Source organism: Protopterus annectens, chromosome 11.part0 (assembly GCF_019279795.1).
Source record: "Protopterus annectens isolate FY-2018-M chromosome 11.part0, PAN1.0, whole genome shotgun sequence".
Classification (NCBI taxonomy): Eukaryota; Metazoa; Chordata; order Ceratodontiformes; family Protopteridae; genus Protopterus; species Protopterus annectens.
In genome coordinates this window covers 1,469,968,110-1,469,987,319 of record NC_056745.1, presented here as the reverse complement: position 1 = coordinate 1,469,987,319, position 19,210 = coordinate 1,469,968,110, and the positions used below count along the sequence as shown (strand labels likewise).

The 19,210-nt window shown below is 43.8% G+C and overlaps 1 protein-coding gene across 1 annotated transcript in view; it reads right to left on the bottom strand.

Moving 5' to 3' along the window:
* Nucleotides 1-19,210, bottom strand: part of WASL (WASP like actin nucleation promoting factor) — an 866,451-nt gene that overhangs the window by 473,950 nt on the left and 373,291 nt on the right. Inside the window, exon 6 of the mRNA XM_044087330.1 lies at nt 2,206-2,248. Within this exon, the coding sequence (XP_043943265.1) occupies nt 2,206-2,248 (43 nt within the window). The remainder of the gene's footprint in view (nt 1-2,205; nt 2,249-19,210) is intronic.

Genomic DNA, 19,210 nt, shown 5'->3' with positions numbered 1-19,210 from the left:
TCTGTAGGGGAACTGAGGTGCATGGAAGCAGTTTTGAGGGCTTATCAGCTGAAATTGATACAGTGCCAGGGTCTGCTACAGGGCATTTAATACAAAATGTGGCCCCCTCAGGGACCTTAGAATCTTGTCAGCCCTTTGACGGGCAGGGAGCTGTGAATCAGGATTCACAGAGGCTGCATTAAAAGCAGCCAGAAAAGCTGGCAAGACTGCAGGTATAGCTGAAGGAGCAGGAGTTTCCATTTGTAGAAGTTCAAATCTTTTCTGAACTTCTGTCATCTCAGTGGAATCGCACTTAAAAACTCCCTCATTTTAGGAATGGTCTCCCCCAAAGGTGAGAGCCTCACCTGGAGAATCGGTCCTCTGGGGAGGCATAACCAAGATGGTAACAGGGAAACACAGGACTGAGAATCCTCTGAAGAGAAGTCAGAGGAGTCCTCAGCTTCAGGTTGAGAAATATCTTGAGTCTGTGATCTAGGGCTAATTACAGCGGGGGGGGGGGGCACTGGGAAGGATGAGGGCATAGCAGACCTAAGAGCCATAAAAGCATTGAAGAAGCTCTGAGAAAATGCCTGCCAGTGTGGCTGGCTCTCTACAGGAGAAGAAACATGCTTTGTTTTCTTTTCAGGGAAGGCCTAGAGGGCATAGGGGCCAAGGTAGGCCTAAGTTTGCTAACATCTGGTAACTGTAGAAGGACTTGTCTGGGTGGCCAGTACAAGCACAGGTTCTGCCTCACTATTGGTAGCAGACGTCTGCATTACCTCTGAGAATGTGGCTTTCCCAATGGTACCCACTATACCTATATCGGCGGTGACCAAACGTTCCTCCATGCTAATGTCAGCCGCAGGAAGGACACTGGGTTGAAGAGGTGCAGCAACGGATTCAGGCCTAGCAACTTTGGCCTTTTTCTTAGGTGGCTCGACAGGCTGACCAGACAGCCCCTCCATAGCTAAAGCTAAGTGCTTAAGGTGCTGACTTTCTAAATAAATGTTCAAGGCGTGCAGATGACTGCATAAAGTTTTAGGGATGAAGGCCTGACAGATGGAGCAGGACTTACGGTTGTGCAAAGACCCTAAACAGAAAAAGCAAAGCTCATGGGCGTCCTTCTGGGGGATATGACAACTGCGCCTACACTTTCCCTTCCTGGATGACATGAACCTAAACAGGCATGCAGTGACCCAAAAGAACAAAACATCCCCAAGGGGGGGTACTTGCTTTTGGGAAGAGGATCCGACAGCCTGTACAGCAGGAACAGCTGATGTTCGACTGGCGGCAGAGAAGTTCTGAGGTCTGGTATGTGCAGGTGTCACTTTTATGGCCCACATTCCCTTAGCCAAGATCAGATGTCCCATGTACCCTGCAGTGACTAGAATAGAAGAACATCTAAGAAATGTTTTAGTAAAGGTAGAGCAAATATCAGACTGGTCCATTTTGGGTTTACTCCTAAAATGAAACAAACTTTAGAAGAAAATCCTTGAGAGATGCCTGCCAAATATTCTTTAGTTTATCCAAATCCAGAAAAAAGTCCACAAGGAAAAGGAATCTGGATGCCAAATTTCACAGAAGAGCATGATGCAGCAGTAGATAATTGGTCTCAAATGGCAGAAATACTAAAGAAAATACAGAGGAGACTGCCTCAGTACATTCTTACATGCTCTTAGTGGCACAACAGGAATAAAGGCAACTTCCCTGCATAATGTGGGTTGTCCGAAAAACAAAATCTGGCCAAAACTTTGGTAAGTTGAACTAAAGAATACTTCCATGCATTTATCACTTATGCAGCAAGAACATTATTAAAAATTAAAAACAATGCAATAATTTAAAAGTAACTACTAATGTGTTAATCGCTAAACAGTTTATCAGAATGCTGTATCTGTCTTGTTTTCTGCCGATCACTCAAACTGCATGAATTCTGACAGGGACTAGGCAGTGGATCCCAACATTGGTATCTGGAAAAAAATTAAATGAAGCGGGCAGCTGCTTCTACATAATTGTGACATCACCACACTTAAGTTCATCCCAATACGCTCTAGCCAACGAGTATGTTGGCAGCTATTCTGTACCTACCAAAAAACAGGAAGCAAATTAAATGGCCATAAAGTTCAACTTTCCAGGAAAGCACAGCAAAAGTGGAATTTCACTGACAAATAACAGAAAATGACCATGTTTTTCCAACCAGAATTACAGCATCTCAAAAAAAGCACTTACATCAAAACCTGTGTTTGGGTCCCAGCCAACATGTCCAATGTGCCTGGAAAAAAAAAAGGTTCAGTTACAAGCAGGAAGCACCATTCACATTTGTCTGAATGTTAAACACTTTGTAGTACACAGACGTACAATTATGTTCTGAAATTGGAAAAAACTTATCATTCGCGACATAAGAAAGGCGCTTAAAATTTGTAAGGCATCTTTCAGCTCTGCTTTGCTCTAGGTCTTGTAGTAGAGAATAAATACTGGGAAGAGGATGCAGCTTAAATGCTGTAACACACTTTGCACTGCAATACCTTCATTGCCATACATGCGCTAGTTTGGCAGTACAAAATGTATGACAACTTTTAAAGCACTTACGGGATCAAAGGTCCACCTGCTTTAAGGCACTGGTAAATGTTTTAGAACTTCAAAGTAAACAAGTGATACTACTGACCATAGGAGCAGTTAAGGCTCAACATACTACATAAGAATTGTATGACAGCTTTTCTTTCCCCCCACTTTCTGTACTGGGTAGCACATGGAGCAGGTAAAGCTACAAGGAATTATGTCTTTTTTCCTATCATAACCAAGTGCATATTCTTAAAATGGAAGTTAAGAAGTTAGCTTCAGTCTCAAGGTGTTTCTTTACATCCATTTCTAAAACACAAAACATGACTATCATAGAAACTCAATTATAATCCTCTATGTTGTAAACAATTGTTCTGAACTTAAATTATATACCAAGCTAATAATTACTATTTAGCAATTTCCACCAGTTTCTAAGACAGTGCTGCAGAAAAGTATAATGCCCCCAACAAAACTCCTACTACAGCACTTAAGAAAATGACATGCACTAAAAATGGAACTTAAATCTTCTAAATTGTATGATTACACACTATTCACACAGTCTTACCAAACCTATGGACAAGGAAGTAGAAAGTATAAATATGAGGGAAAGTTTTTCCAAGAGACGTGTTCAGCTAAGATAGAGCTACTACCCAAGTATATGTTATAAGGATACTCTGAAAAGCCAAAAACGGATATAGCACGTATGGACTACGTGGGCAATCCAATATGTGGATTTCTCTAACAGGCAAATTGAAAGAGTCTACCTCTCACCCCTTACCATTCATTCAAAATTACTGAATTTCATTGTACACAATTTCTTTAAAAGAGTTCTCCTAGGCACTAACTTCTCTGTGAAGAAGAAAAGCAAGCTCCTTTCATTGATACTAAGCTTTCCTGCATTGTCTTTAGACTGCTCGTCTGTCTTCCTAAAAGCTGCTCCATCTTTGGAAGGAGTCAACTCCCTTGAATTTACAAAAAACTATTGAAGTTCCTTGCCAACCCCTCCTCCCTCCTCAGGAGGGCTTTATCTACTAAGCAAGCAACCACCCTCATCCAGTGGACAATTTTCAGTACAAATTTAAGATGGATACTTACAGTGAAGTAAACTTGGCCAGGATATTATGGAAACTTCTCTATTTAGCCCTGGAGTGACTAGAAGGTTGCACTGTATATCAAGACAAGTGGCAGAACTAAGGTAAAAAGTCATACTTTGGTACAAATGTACTGACATGAAACAGCAAATCTGTGGAAGCAGTTAACACCTTAAGTAGACTTTAAGCAAAGTGACTTCTGCTCTCATGAGCACATGCCCACATACAAGAAACACATATACAGGTAAAGTTATGAACATTTTTGGTGGAAACAGATAAGAGGTACTACTTGGCTTTCAAAAATTACCACAAATCAATCAGCATTGGAAACCACCCTCCCCAGAGCCACGTCTGCCCCTGCTCAAGCAAACATAATGGAGCAGAGGAAATAAGTCCTGAAAGAGCAGACATGGAGGGCTTCAAGAGAGACTGATGCTGATGCTCCAAAGGCTGAAAACTCTGACAAAGAGAACAGTCTCGCATGAGCTGTAGATTAAGAAAATGCTGAAAATTCAATGTTGAGCATCATACAGCATTGAGATCCTGCTAATGTTAAAGGTGTCGGCACAGAGTGAATTAGGTATGTGGCAAATTGGCACTACCGAAACAGATTTGGTTCCAAAGCCACCAGTGCCTCAACTGGGACTGTGGAAGGGGCCAACACAACAGAGGGTGGGACCAACCAGATATGCTCTTGAAACAGAGGGGGATGGGACGACAATCTATCTGAGCCTTCAGAAAAGTCATCTTTTGTACAGTGGGTATAACATAAGGTAATAACATGAGACAACCACTTGGAAACTTTGTTTTAACACCGATTGTCCCTTTTTATTGCCCTCTGAGGGAATGAATATTAAATCAGAATTCCTGAAGGTTTTAGTTCAGTCAAGATAATATCTGAGCTGTCTGTGTACATCCAGAAAATTTGACATCCTTTCTCCCATTTTTAGGTTCTGGAAAGAAAACACAGAGGTGAACAGCTTGAGTCAACAAACTACTCTGAAACCACCTTAGGCATAAATGAAGGATGTTACAAAAGATGCCTTTATCCTTATGAAAAATGAGAAGGCTGACCCAATGTAAGAGCCTGAGCTCAGACATGCTTCTTGCAGAGGTCAGAGCAAAAAGTAACCCTGTTTTCCAACAGTGTAAAACCAGAGGCGACTGGGCCTTAAGGGTCCTGGTTTGTACTACGCCGCCAACTCGAAAACCTTTGCCACTTACACATGTATGATTTTCTGGTAGCTTTCTTTGCAATAGCTACCGTACATCTTTGGAAAATACATGCCTGAAAGGTATTAAAATGATATCATCCAGGCAGTCAAATGAACACTTGGGGTGCATCAAACCTCCATCTTGTGTGAGTAATTCTACTCTGTGTGGAAGCTTGTGGCAACTGCTCTTGCCATTTTCAAAGGAATGCAGAACCACTGTTGTCTGGGCCAAAAGGGCTCACCAAAGTCATATTTGAGAGTCCTAAATCTTTAGTATGGTCCTAGAAATTAGTGAGAAGGATGGAAAGGCATACAGCCACATTCCCATCCAAGGGAATAAAAAGGCACAAGTCTTCCACACCTGCTTGCAATAAATCCTGGAGCAGAATCTCTCCGTCTGTTCTGAATGGAGGCAAATACATTTATTTGAGGGACTTCTCACAGATTCATCAATTTCTTAAGACCCTTGGGTTCCATTTCCATTTGTGAAGGGCTGTCCTGGTCTGCTCAGCTTATCTGCAATAATGTTGTGCTCTGAACAATGAGTGAAGAAGTGCATCTGGTGAACACTCAGGGTGGGCTGTGGTGAGATGAAAAGGTATGGTTTTTAAACTGGTATTCTCTCCCACCTGAAAGCAAAGCTATCTCCTTGGATGATTTGGCTATCTTGATGTACAGGTAAGCATCCTGGTGATCCAAAAAGCACATCCAGTCACCTGTTTGCAAACAAGGCAGGATGAATTACACCACGACTATCCAAGAATGACTCCTGCTTTACACACTGATTCAGATAACCAAGGTCTAAGATTGTTCTGATATCCCAAGTCTTTTTGCATGCAGTAAAATCTGTATCCTCTCTGGACTGATGGGACCTCCTGGTTAGCTTTGCAAGAGAGGGCTTTTTCGCCGCTTGCTGAGCTGCCCTTCTCTGATGGGGTGGCAACATAAATGGATGAGAGAACTGATGAATGGTACAGTACACAGTACAGTTGTGTACACTTACCATAAAATGTAGATGTTTGAGTGTATTCACTGTTGCAGTCATTACATTTGGGTAATCTGCTGGCAGGTTGCCCTCAGTCGGCCTGAATAACAAAGTCTTGGGTCCTGCGTTGGTTGCTGTCTTCTCTTCCAGACGTCAGGTCATGAGGGATATAAAAACATGCAGCCGACACCATATTCTTTAATTTTTTTTGCCCCCGATGTCAGGTGCCCCCAAAAAGGTATATATATATATTAAATACACCACATAGGTTGTAGAAGATAGGGAAGGAAAGATAAACTCTAGAATGACAGGGGGATGGTGGGAGGATAAAGTAAAGTTTTGTACCTACCATAAATGTAGATGTTCGAAGATCCACATTGCTGCAGTCCTTACATATGGGTAGTCCGCTGTCCTCGGTCGGCCCGAATACCAAAGTATAAGGCTGACGTCGGTCAAGGCGCTTAACACTGACATCAGGACGTCAGGGTACAAAAGCGCATGACCGACGTCATTTCCTCAGTCTTTTCTTGCCCCAGATGTCAGAAGGCCCTAACAAGAAAGGCCAAAGCCAAAAACCAGCAAAAACTAACCAACCACCCGTGCACTAACCATATTTACAATATGTACAACACAAACTACACCACCACCTTCAACAACAGAGGGGAAGGAGGGAGGGTAAATTGGACTGCAGCAATGTGGATCTTCGAACATCTACATTTATGGTAGGTATAAAACTGTACTATGTTCTTCATCTCACATTGCTGCAGTCCTTACATATGGGTAGAATCCCAAAGCAGAGGTAAGGGAGGATGGCAAAACTATAAAGCATTAGGCGCTGCCAAAATGCCCTGTAAAATAGCAGTGGCAAATCCAGCCCTAGATTTAGAGTAAAGTGGAAGGTGGTAATGCTTAGAGAAAGTATGCACTGAACTCCAAGTAGCTGCTTCCAAAATATCTTTAGTAGCCACCCCCCTTAAAAAAGCTGTAGAAGTGGCAGTAGCCCTAGTGGAATGAGGCCTAGTCCCAGCTGGAACTTCCTTACCATGATGGGAATAACAGAAAGCAATACAAAACCCAATCCACTTAGAAATAGTTTGTTTTGAAACAGGTTTGCCCTGAGAACCCAAAGCAAAAGAAACAAACAACTGCTGAGACTGCCTGAACCCTTTAGTTCTGCTCAAATAATATCGCAACTGTCTGTGTATATCCAAAGTGTGCAAAATCCTTTCCCCTTTATTTTGGGGGTTTGCATAAAAAGTAGGCAAATGAATAGTTTGGTTTAAAGCCACACTAGAAACCACTTTAGGCATAAAAGAAGGGTTAGTGCATAAAGACACCCTGTCCTTGTGGAAAATTAAGAAAGGCTCAACTGCCATAAGGGCCTGTAATTCAGAAACCCTTCTCGCAGAGGTAATGGCCAACAAAAAAGCAGTCTTCCATGATAAATATTTCAACTCTGCTGATGCTGCAGGCTCAAAAGGTTGTAGAGTGAGTTTCTCCAACACAAAATTGAGATCCCAAGCAGGAGTAGGAGCTCTAAGTGGGGGTCTTATATTCTTTGCCCCTCTAAGGAATTGCTTAAACAAAGGCTGAGAAAATAATGGTGGGTCACAGTCATAATGAGCAGAAATTGCTGCAGCATGAACCTTTATAGAGGAGAAGGACAAACCTTTGTCCAATAACTCAGTAAGGTATTGAAGTGCAACACTTAAATTAGGTTTAGAAACATCAAAGTCCTTTGCTGTACTCCAAAATAAAAATCTCCTCCATTTATCTGCGTAAACTTTCCTTGTACTAGGCCTTCTGGCCTCCAAAATAACATTCAAAACTTGTTGTGGAAGCTGAGACCCTCCAGGGTTTAAAACAGAATATGCCAGGCTGTCAGATGTAGAGAATGAAGTTTGACATTGAGTAAATGACTGTTCTCCTGAGACAGCAGGTGAGGAATCAAGGCAAAGGCCATGGAGGCTCCGTGCCAGACTTCTCAGTAATGGGTACCAGTGCTGTCGAGGCCAATCTGGAGCTATTAAAATCATGTTTGGCTTGTCCTGTCTGACCTTCAGGAGTACCTTTGGGAGGAGAGGCAGAGGTGGAAAGGCATACACGTGAAGATTGCTCCAATTGAATGAGAGAGCATCCACTTTCCAAGCTGTGGGATGAAACCTTTTGTGCAAAACTTTGGCAGCTGGTAATTTAGTGGAGAAGCGAACAGATCTATGTCTGGAGTTCCCCATAACACTGTCAATCTCTGAAATACATGAGGATCCAATTTCCACTCGTGGGGATCCATAATATGTCTGCTCAACACATCTGCTAAGGAGTTCTGTGCTCCTGGCAGAAACCTTGCCTGAAGATTTAGCTGTAAACTGAGAGCAGTCTCCCACAAAATCATTGCTTGTCTGCACAGAGGATAAGAATGCATTCCCCTTGCTTGTTGATGTACCACATGACAGTTGTGTTGTCTGTTTGAATCAACACCTGCCCTGGAAGAAGTAAATCCTTGAAAGCTATCAATGCAAATTGGACTGCTAACATCTCCTTCAAGTTGATATGTAGATATTGAAGTCTGGCAGGCCACGTGTCTTGTACCCATTTTCCGTTTAGATGAGCTCCCCAAGCTTTGTCTGAGGCATCTGTCGTTAAAATCTGACTCGCCTCTGGCCGGGTCACAGAGAGTCCCTTGTTTAGGTGACATTCCTGAGCCCACCACAAAAACTCCCTTTGAATGCAAGGTATTATCTGAATGACAGTGTCCAAATCTTGGCAGTGCTGTGTCCATACATTCTTGAGATACCATTGTAGCTTCCTCATATGCAGTTTGGCATTGGGAAGTACCAGAATACAAGATGCCATGAACCCCAAGGCTTGAAGGACTGTCCTTGCAGTCAGCCTGGACTGATGAGACAATTGGTGGAAGTACAGAGAAAGATTCTTTTGTTTGTCCGGGGTCAAAAAGGCCATCTGGGATGCTGTATTCAGTCTCACACCCAGAAAGCACATGTCCTGAGAGGGTACTAGACTGGACTTTATTTCGTTCACAGAATACCCCAGGCATCTTAACACTGCCATCACATACTGTAGATGATGAAGAAGTTAGTCCTTTTCTTGGGCCAGAATCAGGCAATCGTCCAAATAAGGATAGATTTGTATTCCTCTTAGCCTGAAGAAAGCTACCACTGGAGCCAGAACCTTCGTGAATACTCTGGGCAGTAGATAAGCCAAAGGGCAATGCAGAGAACTGATAATGTGAAGTCCCAGCCCGAAAACGCAGATACTTCCTGCAACTGGGCCTGATAGGAACATGAAGGTAAGCCTCCTTGAGATCCAGAGTCACCATCCAGTGATCTTTGCCCAGCAGAGGTAAAAGCTGTTGTAACGTCAACATTTTGAACTTGGGAATGTCCAGATATGTGTTGAGGATAGATAAATCCAAAATTGGTCTCCACGTGTTTCCTTTCTTTGGTACTAGAAACAGGCGAGAATAAAATCCTAGGCCCACTTCTGGCAGAGGGACCGGTTGTATGGCCCCTATTTGAAGTAGCAGAGAAATTTGTTTGTGAGCCTCTAGTCTTTGCTGAGGAGGAACGTCCGGCATGCCTTTGAAAGGAGGCAAGGTATGGAAATAAAACTTGTAACCCTGGTGTATGATATCCAATACCCATTTGTCCTGGGTAATCAACATCCAATTTTCCTTGAAGACTGCTAACCTTCCTCCCAAAGGTGCTGCCAGGCAAGAAGGATCTGGCAGCTGAAAAGGTAGGTCATTGGGCCTGTTTACGAAAGGACTGGCCCCTGCCCTCACCCGAAGATTGTGCAGGTGAACTCCCTGTTCTAGGCCTGAAAGAACTCTGAGCTCTCCCCCTACCACGTCTAGATCTACCCCTAGACTGAGAATCATAAGAAGGATACGTCCACCCCTTAGCAGGCCAATTCCTACTAAACGTTGGAGGCTGAACTTGCAAAAAATCTTTAACAGCCTGCATAGACTTAGCCTTGTCTTCCATTTTCTTCAAGACTGACTCCACAGGTGAACCAAACAACACATCAGACTGCAAAGGAGCATCCAAAATCCTTGTCTTAACATGGTCAGATAAATTCTGATCCTTCAGCCAGGCGTGCCTGCGAAGAACTGAGCCAGTGGCAGCCACCCTAGACGAGGCCTGCACAGCATCAAAACCACACTGTAATGAATGCTTACCCACCTGTTCAGAGACATGCACCAAATCTTGTAATTCTTTACACTCAATGCCTTCCGCCAGAGCATCCACCTTAGACTTCAATTGAGAAAGAAGAAAGTTTTGATATTTCAACATATGAAACTGGCAATTCAAGGCCCTCATAGCTAAGGTAGAAGATGTATAGACCTTTTTTCCCCATCTATCCAAAGCTCTGGCTTCTTTATCTAGAGGAACCGAATTTTTTTCAACAGAGGCCTTGACACCCTTAGGTCCCTGACTAATAGTTTCTGGGTCCGCCCTAGGACTCTTATAAAGATATTTATGAGCCTCAGGCACCCTGTAATACCTATCCGGTTTAACAGGAGCAGGAGGCAAAGAATCAGGATTAAGAGAAGCCTCTGCAAACACATCTTCCACAACATCCAGAACAGGGGGTATAGCCAAGGGCCTATGCTGGGGTAACAGCAAAAATTCCCTAAGCCTTTTCCGAGAATCAGAGAAGTCCTGACCTCCCCACTTAAAATGTTCCCTCATAGAATGAAGTGTCTCTGAAAAGAAAAATCCTCTGGAGGAGAAGCAGAAGGAGTCGAATCATCTGCATCAGAATCAGAATAAGGAGAGTACTCCTGCTGGTCTTTAGCTCAAGACTCTGAAACATCCAAGCCTGCTCAAAACTTCCCCACTCTCGCTCCACCCTAGGCCTCTTATCACCCGGCGGCAAAGAACCTCTAATCAGAGTAATCAAATCTTCTGCCATTTTAAGCATGTGCTTCTTAGGCACAGACCCTGCTGAACTAGGAGTGACACCAACAGAAGCTAAAACTGGCCTGCCTCTGGGAGAAGCCTTGGAAACAGAAGGAGAAGGCCTAACCACCCTAGGAAGGGAGGGGAGTACAGTAACTTGAGAAGTCCCTTCAGCCTGACCTGTCTCCTGAGAGACCACCTCCTGCAAAATCAAAGTCTCCCCCTGAGACTCCAGAGAGGTCTCCGTCGGAACCACCGGTTCCACTGAAGCCTCTAAAGAACCGGCGTCCGAACGGACGACTCATCTTGCCTGGGTTTAACTGCTTTGTCTTTGCGCTTCTTCGCAGAAGCGGGCGCCGGAGAATCCGACGGCATATTATAATTGCACCGCTTCCCAAAGACCAGCCTAGCACAATCTAACCTCCGCTTAATAGTGCGTTTATTGAACCTAGCACAAAAGCGACACCCAACAACGTCGTGCTCAGGCCCCAGACAAGGAATACACAAGGAATGATAATCTCTATGCGGTATCTGTTTCCCACAAGAAATACAGTTATTCACTTTTTCTGACATCCGGTAAAACACTGAGGCAAGAAAAAAACAAAATATTCCCCAACGGGGTACTTAGCCAACTTGGATTCGGTCTGAAACTCCGAATTCGAAAAATTTCAGAACGCCGAACGGCACTTGCAACGCTGCTTCTGCATCGGACCATGCGGCAAAAAAGACTGAGGAAATGACGTCGGTCATGCGCTTTTGTACCCTGACGTCCTGATGTCAGTGTTAAGCGCCTTGACCGACGTCAGCCTTATACTTTGGTATTCGGGCCGACCGAGGACAGCGGACTACCCATATGTAAGAACTGCAGCAATGTGAGATGAACATCCTGGACTGCAATAGTGAATACACTTGAACATTTACATTTATGGTAAGTGTACACAACTGTACTATGTTCTTCGTGTTTCACTCTTGCAGTCATTACATTTGGGTAGAGTCCCAAAGCTATGGTTGGGAGGCTGGAGCTAAACAGCATTAGGAGCGGCTATAAGGCCCTGCAGAACTGCAGTGGCAAAGCCTGTCCTGGATTTAGAGTAGAGAGGCAAATTATAATGCTTTGTAAAGGTGTGAACAGAACTCCAAGTAGCAGCCTCTAGAACGTCTTTGGTTGGTACTCCCCTTAGAAAGGCTGCTGAAGTAGCTGCAGCTCTGGTAGAACAAGACCTAATGCCCTTGGGCACAAGTTTGCCATGGTTTAAGTAGCAGAAACGGATGCAGTGGCTTATCCACTTTGAAACGGTCTGCTTTGATATAGCCTTGCCTTCACATCCTGCAGCATATGTCACTAGTAATTGCTCAGTTTTTCTTTGAGCTTTAGTCCTGCTTAAGTAGAATATTAGCTGTGTACGTTCAAGGAATGCAGAATTATCTCCCCTTTGTTCTGTGGATTTGGATAAAAGGTTTTCAGATGAACTGTTTGGTTAAGAGCCACACTGGAAACCACCTTAGGCATAAAAGTAGGATTTGTCCTCAGAGATGCCCTGCCTGGGTGAAATATAATAAAAGGCTCTACAGCCATGAGGGCCTGTAGCTCTGAAACTCGTCTTGCTGAAGTAATTGCAAGTAGCAGAGCGGTTTTCCATGATAACTTTATATCAGTGGTAGCAGCTGGTTCAAATGAAGGCAGGGTGAGCTTTTCCAACACATAATTGAGGTCCCATGCAGGCAGTGGTGATCTTTTAGGAGGCCTTAAATTTTTGGCTCCTCTAAGATACTGCTTTAGTAAAGGATGAGAAAAGATTGGTGGCTCTGTATTGTAATGAGCTGAAATGGCAGAGGCATGGATTTTAATTGATGAGAAAGATAGGCCTTTGTCAAGCATCTCAGTTAAGTATTGCAAAATCTGAGGAATATTTGGTTCTGCTGCATCAGTTCCTTGTGCTTGATTCCAAGCACAGAATCTCTTCCATTTGTCAGAATAGGCTTTTCTAGTACTAGGCCTTCTGGCTTCCAAAATGACATCCATCACAGCTGAGAGGAGTTGTTTGTACAACTACATGATCAGCCATGCTGCCAGGTTCAGAGTCTGTAGTTGATCGTGCAGGATCTGATTGTTTTGCTGGGACAGTAGTTGCGTTCTTTGAGGCAAGGTCCAAGCTGGGTATTGAGACAAGTTCCTTAGGATTGGGTGCCAGTATTGGCGGGGCCAGTCCGGGGCAATTAGTATCATCTTTGGTTTCTCTTGTCTGACTTTTAGGAGGACCTTGGGGAGAAGAGGCAGAAAGGCGTAAAACAATAGGTTTTTCCAACTGAAGGATAGGGCATCCACTTTCCATGCTTGTCTGTAATAAGTCCTTTTTTTTCAATTGATAATTTTGAGGAGAGGCAAATAGATCTATGTCTGGGCTCCCCCATTTCTCTGTTATCATGCTGAAGACTTGTGGACTTAGTTTCCACTCGTGAGGATCCATAAGGTTTCTGCTTAAATTGTCTGCCAGAGTGTTGTTTTTCTGGCAGGAATTGAGCTTGAAGATGTATTTGGTAGGTCAAAGCCATGTCCCACAGTGCCATGGCTAATCTGCATAGGGGGTATGAGTGTGTGCCCCCTTGCTTGTTTATATACCACATGACTGTGGTGTTGTCTGTCTTTATCAGTAGTTGTCCTGGATGAAGCGAGTCCTTGAAGGCTGTTAGGGCATTTTGAACAGCTAGCATCTCTTTCTGGTCGATATGTAGATGCATTTGTTTTGGTGACCATATGCCCTGAATGCATCTTCCTGCCATGTGGGCCCCCCACGCATAATCTGATGCATCTGTTATGGTTTGGCTGGCAGGGGGTAGAGTGAATGGCCGTCCCATGTTTTGGTGACATGCCTTTGCCCACTACAGAAACTCCTGTTGCAGGCAGGGAATGAGAGGAATCATTGTTTCCAGACTGTCAGAATGCTGACTCCATAAACTTTTTAGGTACCATTGAAACTTCCTCATATGCAGTCTTGCATATGGAATCAGTAGAATGCAGGATGCCATGAAGCCCAGAGCCTGCAGAATTTGTCTTGCAGAAGACAGGGTTTTTGTTGCCATCAGTTTGAAGTAAGTAGTCAGTTGCCTTTGCTTGTCTGGCGTGAGATAAGCCATCTGGGCAGTTGCATTCAAGCTTGCACCCAGGAATGTTATCTTTTGAGAGGGTACCAGTTATGATTTATTTTCGTTTATTGTGTACCCTAGGCATGTTAGAAGCCTTTTCACAAATGCCAGGTGTCGAAGAAGAGTGTCCTTGTTCTCTGCTTGAATGAGACAGTCATCAAAGTAAGGATATATTTGTATACTTTTTTGTCTGCAAAATGCAATTACTGGTGCCAAGCACTTTGTAAAGACCCTGGGTGCAGTAGATAAGCCAAAGGGCAGTGCAGAGAATTAGTAATTTATTAAGCCAGCCTTGAATCTGAGGTATCTTCTGCATGACTGTCTTATTGGGACATGCAGGTTATGCCTCTTTTAGGTCTAAAGTCACCAGCCAAGCATTCTTGCCCAGCATGGGCAGAAGCTGCTGCAAAGTCAGCATTTTGAAGTTTGGAATGTCCAGGAATGTGTTCAAAATCTATAAATCCAGTATTGGCCACCAGGCCTTGTCCTTTCTGGGTACCAAGAGCAGTCTTGAGTAAAAACCTTGTCCCCTTTCCTGTTCTGGCACTGCCTGAATGGCCCCCATATCCACGAGGGACGTAACCTGTTTGTGCCTCTGCCCATTGATTTTTTGGCAGATCTGGCCAACCATTTGCTATTGGCAGAGTGGGGAAATGGAATCTGTATCCCTGTGATATGAGGTTTAGTACCCACTTGTCCTGGGTTATTAACTGCCAATTTTGAGCAAAAAAGTACTAATTTTCCCCCTATGGGTGCTGCCAAAAGATTAGTGCTTGGTGCAGGCAGAGGGAAGTCATTGGGATTGCTTTCCTGTAGGTCTGCGCTTTATCTCCTCCAGATTTGAAGGTGGAAGCGCCCCACTACTTTGACCTGTATGAATCTTGTGCCTGGTATCTGGAACCCTTAGGGTGTCTGGATTTGCCCCTTTGAGCTCCGTCTGACACAGGAAAGGACCAATTTTTTGTAGGCCAGTGTCTACTGAATCTTGGTGGCTGCTCTTGTAAGAAGTCTAACAGTTTGCATAGACTTAGCTTTGTCTTCCATTTTCTTTAAAACCTCTTCTGCCTTAATACCAAACAGAGAATCATGCTGTAAAGGTGCATCTAGCAATTTAGCTTTAACATGATCAAACAAATTTTGTTCCTTTAACCAGGCATGCCTCCTAATCACCAATCCTGTAACTTTGGCCCTGCAAGAGGCCTCTAAGGAATCAAAACCATATTGCAAAGTATGCTTTCCAACTTGTTCAGCTGCATGCAATAATTCCTGAAATTCTTTATTTTCTGCACATTCTGAAATCAACATCATTTTTTGTTTCAGCAATCCCATAACATGTTGTTGGTACTTAAGCATATGAAACTGACAGTTTAAGGCCCTGATTGCCAAGGTTGCAGATGTATAAACCTTTTTTCCCCATCTGTCCAGTGCTCTTGACTCTCTGTCAGAGGGGGAAGGATTTTTTGCTGTTGAGGCCTTAACTCCCTTTGGACCCTGTGAAATAGTTTCAGGATCAGCAGCAAGGTTTCTAAATAAAATATATGTGAGTCAGGGACCCTGTATCTGTCAGGCTTACTGGGAGCCGGAGGTAAGGAGTCAGGGGACAAGCTCGACTCCGAAAACACATCCACAATGTCTAAAACAGGGGGAATGACTAAAGGCCTGTGCTGAGGGAGGAGGAGGAAATCCCTGAGCCTCTTTTTTGATTCTGAGAAGTCTTGACTCTCCCAGTGAAAATGCTCCCTCAAAGTATGCAAGGTTTCTCCAAATGAATAATCCTCAGGAGGAGATGCAGATGGAATGGACTCCTCAGCATCAGAATTCTCATAGGGAGGCATAGATAATTCCTGATCAGAACAGGAATCCGAAGAAAAAGAAACCTGATCTGAAGATTCATAATCAGTGTCTTGCCTAGGCCTTCTTATCAGGAGGGGGATGGGTATCCCTGATCAAGGTAATAAGGTCTTCAGCCATTTTGATCATGTTTTTTTTTTAAGCATAGAGGTCTGTGCACGTGGCTCAAGTGTCAGTTTTTTTAGTTTTAGAAGTTGCTGTAGTCTTTGGTTTTGCAGCTTTCGTCCATTTGATATACAAATGCTGAGATCTGAATACACCCTCAGAAGTCGGTGCCTGCTCAGCGGCTCCGGACCCATCCGAGGGAGATACATCAGTTAGTCCAATACCTTGAGTATCTTGTGGCATGCCGGACTCCACATGGGTGTCGGTAGAAGCCTGCGACTCAAAGGTAGCGGGTATCAGGGGTTGCGAACCGGCGACTGGCTTAGGAGAAGCTTTGTTTTTGGTTTTGGATCTCGACTGCCTTTCTCTGTCCTTTTCTTTGTGTTTTTTATGTACACTGGTAGTCTGATTACTATCAGACGACATTTCTGGGTAGTTAAATCTGTTTCCAAAATACTTAGATGCAAAAATATACCGACGCTGAATAGTGCATTGGTTAAATCTAGCACAAAACTGACAGCCAGGCACGTTGTGATCAGGGCCTAGGGCAAGGAATACAGTATAAATGGAAATCCTTATGAGGTATTTGCTTCCCACAAGTAATACAATTATTAACTTTTTCTGACATCAGTAAAAAGCAAGAAAAAAGTTTCCCAAACAGGGTACTTTGCTTTAGTGAAGACTTCGTTCTGAAACGAAAACTCGAATATTTCAGTAGTCGGCCGACCGGCACTTGCAAAATGCTTCCATTTCAGGCACCTCGTGGCAAAAAAGACTAAAGAAAATGTTGTCGGCTGCATGTTTTATACCCCTGACGACCTGACGTCATGGAAGAGGAGACAGCAACTGATGCAGGACCCAAGACTTTGGAATTCAGGCCAACTGAGGGCTGCCAGCAGATTACACAAATGTAATGACTGCAACAGTGAAACACGAAGAACATCTTCTGGATACGATTTCCCTGGCCCAACAGTTGTACGTGATGGTCTGCACACAAGAGAATGGAGGAGACACGTCCAAATGCTTCAAAAGTATGAACAGATGAGCAACTGTTCAGAGTTCATACTGCCTGGATCCTGGGGGAAGAGAGCCCTACTAAGCCCTACTAGTGTGATCCACCCACTGCCTCTGTGGCAGCCGCTGTTAGAGAAGTTCTCTCTACCATGGGAACACTTGGTGCAGAAGCTGCTGGGACTTCTGAAACAATACGTTCTTAGCTCCCTTCTGGTTTCTCTAAAACGATCTTCGGGAAGCAAAGACCTTCACCCCACCAGCTTTAAGCATCTTACCTTTTAACTTCTGTAAAAACAGTGATGGACTAACAAAGGCCAACAAAGTCTTCTATGAAACCAGTTAATCCCAGACAGGCCTGATGCCTTCACTTGCTGAAATAACTGCTCCATCCATTGCTCTATGCAGGAGAAGCATGGACAGCAATGTAAAGGAATTAGAGGTAGCTGCCTGGGTCTCCAACTGTTTATGGACATCACCAGTGGGCAACTGTTTTCTGGTGTCTAAGGTCTTACCCTTTAGCAGTCTCAGAAAAGTACAGTTTTGTACCTACCATAAATGTAGATGTCCGACAGGTATGCATCTGCAGTCCTAACATATGGGTTGTCCTGCCTCAGGCAGCCCTTCGGTCGGCCAGATTCCAAAGTCTGGGTCTGGCCTCGGCTGATGTCGCACTTCACCCGACGTCATAGCTGCTGTTTATTGGGTATAAAGGCATCAGCCGACGCCATTTTCCTCAGTGTTTCTTGCCCCAGATGCCAGATGCCCTCTAGGAAGGCTCAATTTGGATAAATGCAAATAATTCCAAACAGTAGAGAGCAAACAATATAAAGATATATAAGTATATACATATATACAAACAAATACACCATAATAGATTCCCCTAGCTAGCTAAAAGAAGGGGTAAATACCCTAGGAATACCACAGAGGGGAAGTAGGGTGGGTAATCCTGACTGCAGATGCATACCTATCGGACATCTACATTTATGGTAGGTACAAAACTGTACTATGTCCTTCAAAGATGCATCTGCAGTCCTAACATATGGGTAGAATACCATAGCCAAACTGGGGGAGGAGGCACTAAGATAAAGATGGTGTAGTTAAGATCCCTTGCAAAACAGCAGTTGCAAAACCTGCTCGGGATCTAGAATATAAGGGTAGATTATAATGCTTGGCAAATGTATGCACGGAGCTCCAAGTAGCAGCTTCTAAAATGTCTTTGGTAGCCACTCCTCGTAGGAAAGCTGTAGTGGTGGCTGTAGCTCTTGTGGAATGAGGTCTGATATTTTCAGGAGTGGTCTTTCCATGAAAAGAGTAGCAAAAACGAATGCAATTTCCTATCCATTTTGAGATTGTCTGTTTTGAAATTGCTTTTCCTTGCATTCCTGTTGCATATGCTACCAGAAGCTGGTCAGTTTTTCTGCTGGTCTTAGTTCTGTCCATATAGTAGCGTAATTGTCTGTGCACATCCAAGGTATGTAGCATTCTTTCCCCCCTGTTCTGTGGGTTGGGGAAGAATGTAGGTAAATGAATCGCTTGGTTCAAATGATACTCTGGAGACCACTTTTGGCATAAAGGTAGGGTTAGTTCTCAGAGAGACTCTGTCCTGATGGAAGATAAGGAAGGGCTGTACTGCCATTAATGCCTGTAACTCAGATACCCTTCTTGCTGAAGTGATTGCTAGCAGGAAAGCAGTTTTCCAAGACAAGAACTGTAATTCTGCTGTTGCTGCTGGTTCAAAAGGGGGAAGTGTTAACTTTTCCAGCACAAAGTTGAGATCCCATGTAGGTAAAGGTGGTTTCCTTGGAGGTTTTACATTTTTGATTCCTCTCAAGAACTGCCTGAGTAGAGGATGAGAGAAGACAGGAGGATCCATGTTGTATTCTGCTGAAATTGCTGATGCATGAATCTTAATGGAGGAGTAAGACAGGCCATTGTGGAACAGTTCTGCTAAATATTCCAAGATGTGTGCTATGTTTGCTAATGAGACATTTTCTCCCTTTGCTGCACTCCAAATGAGGTATCTTTTCCACTTGGCTGAATAAGTCTTTCTTGTGGAAGGTCTGCATGCCTCCAGGATAATGTCCTTAACCCTCTGGGATAAACCTGGGTTATTTTGTTTTATGCAATATTCCAAGCAGCTAGCTGCAGTGTTTTCAAGTTTGGATGTAGGATCTTGTAGTTGTCCTGTGTTAGAAGTAGAGGTAGAGGCCATGCGTGTGTCCGAGACATGCTTCTCAGTAACGGGTACCAATGCTGCCTCGGCCAGTCTGGAGCTATCAGGATTACCCTTGGCTGATCCTCTCTGATCTTCAGTAGAACTTTGTACATCAAGGGAAGAGGTGGAAAAGC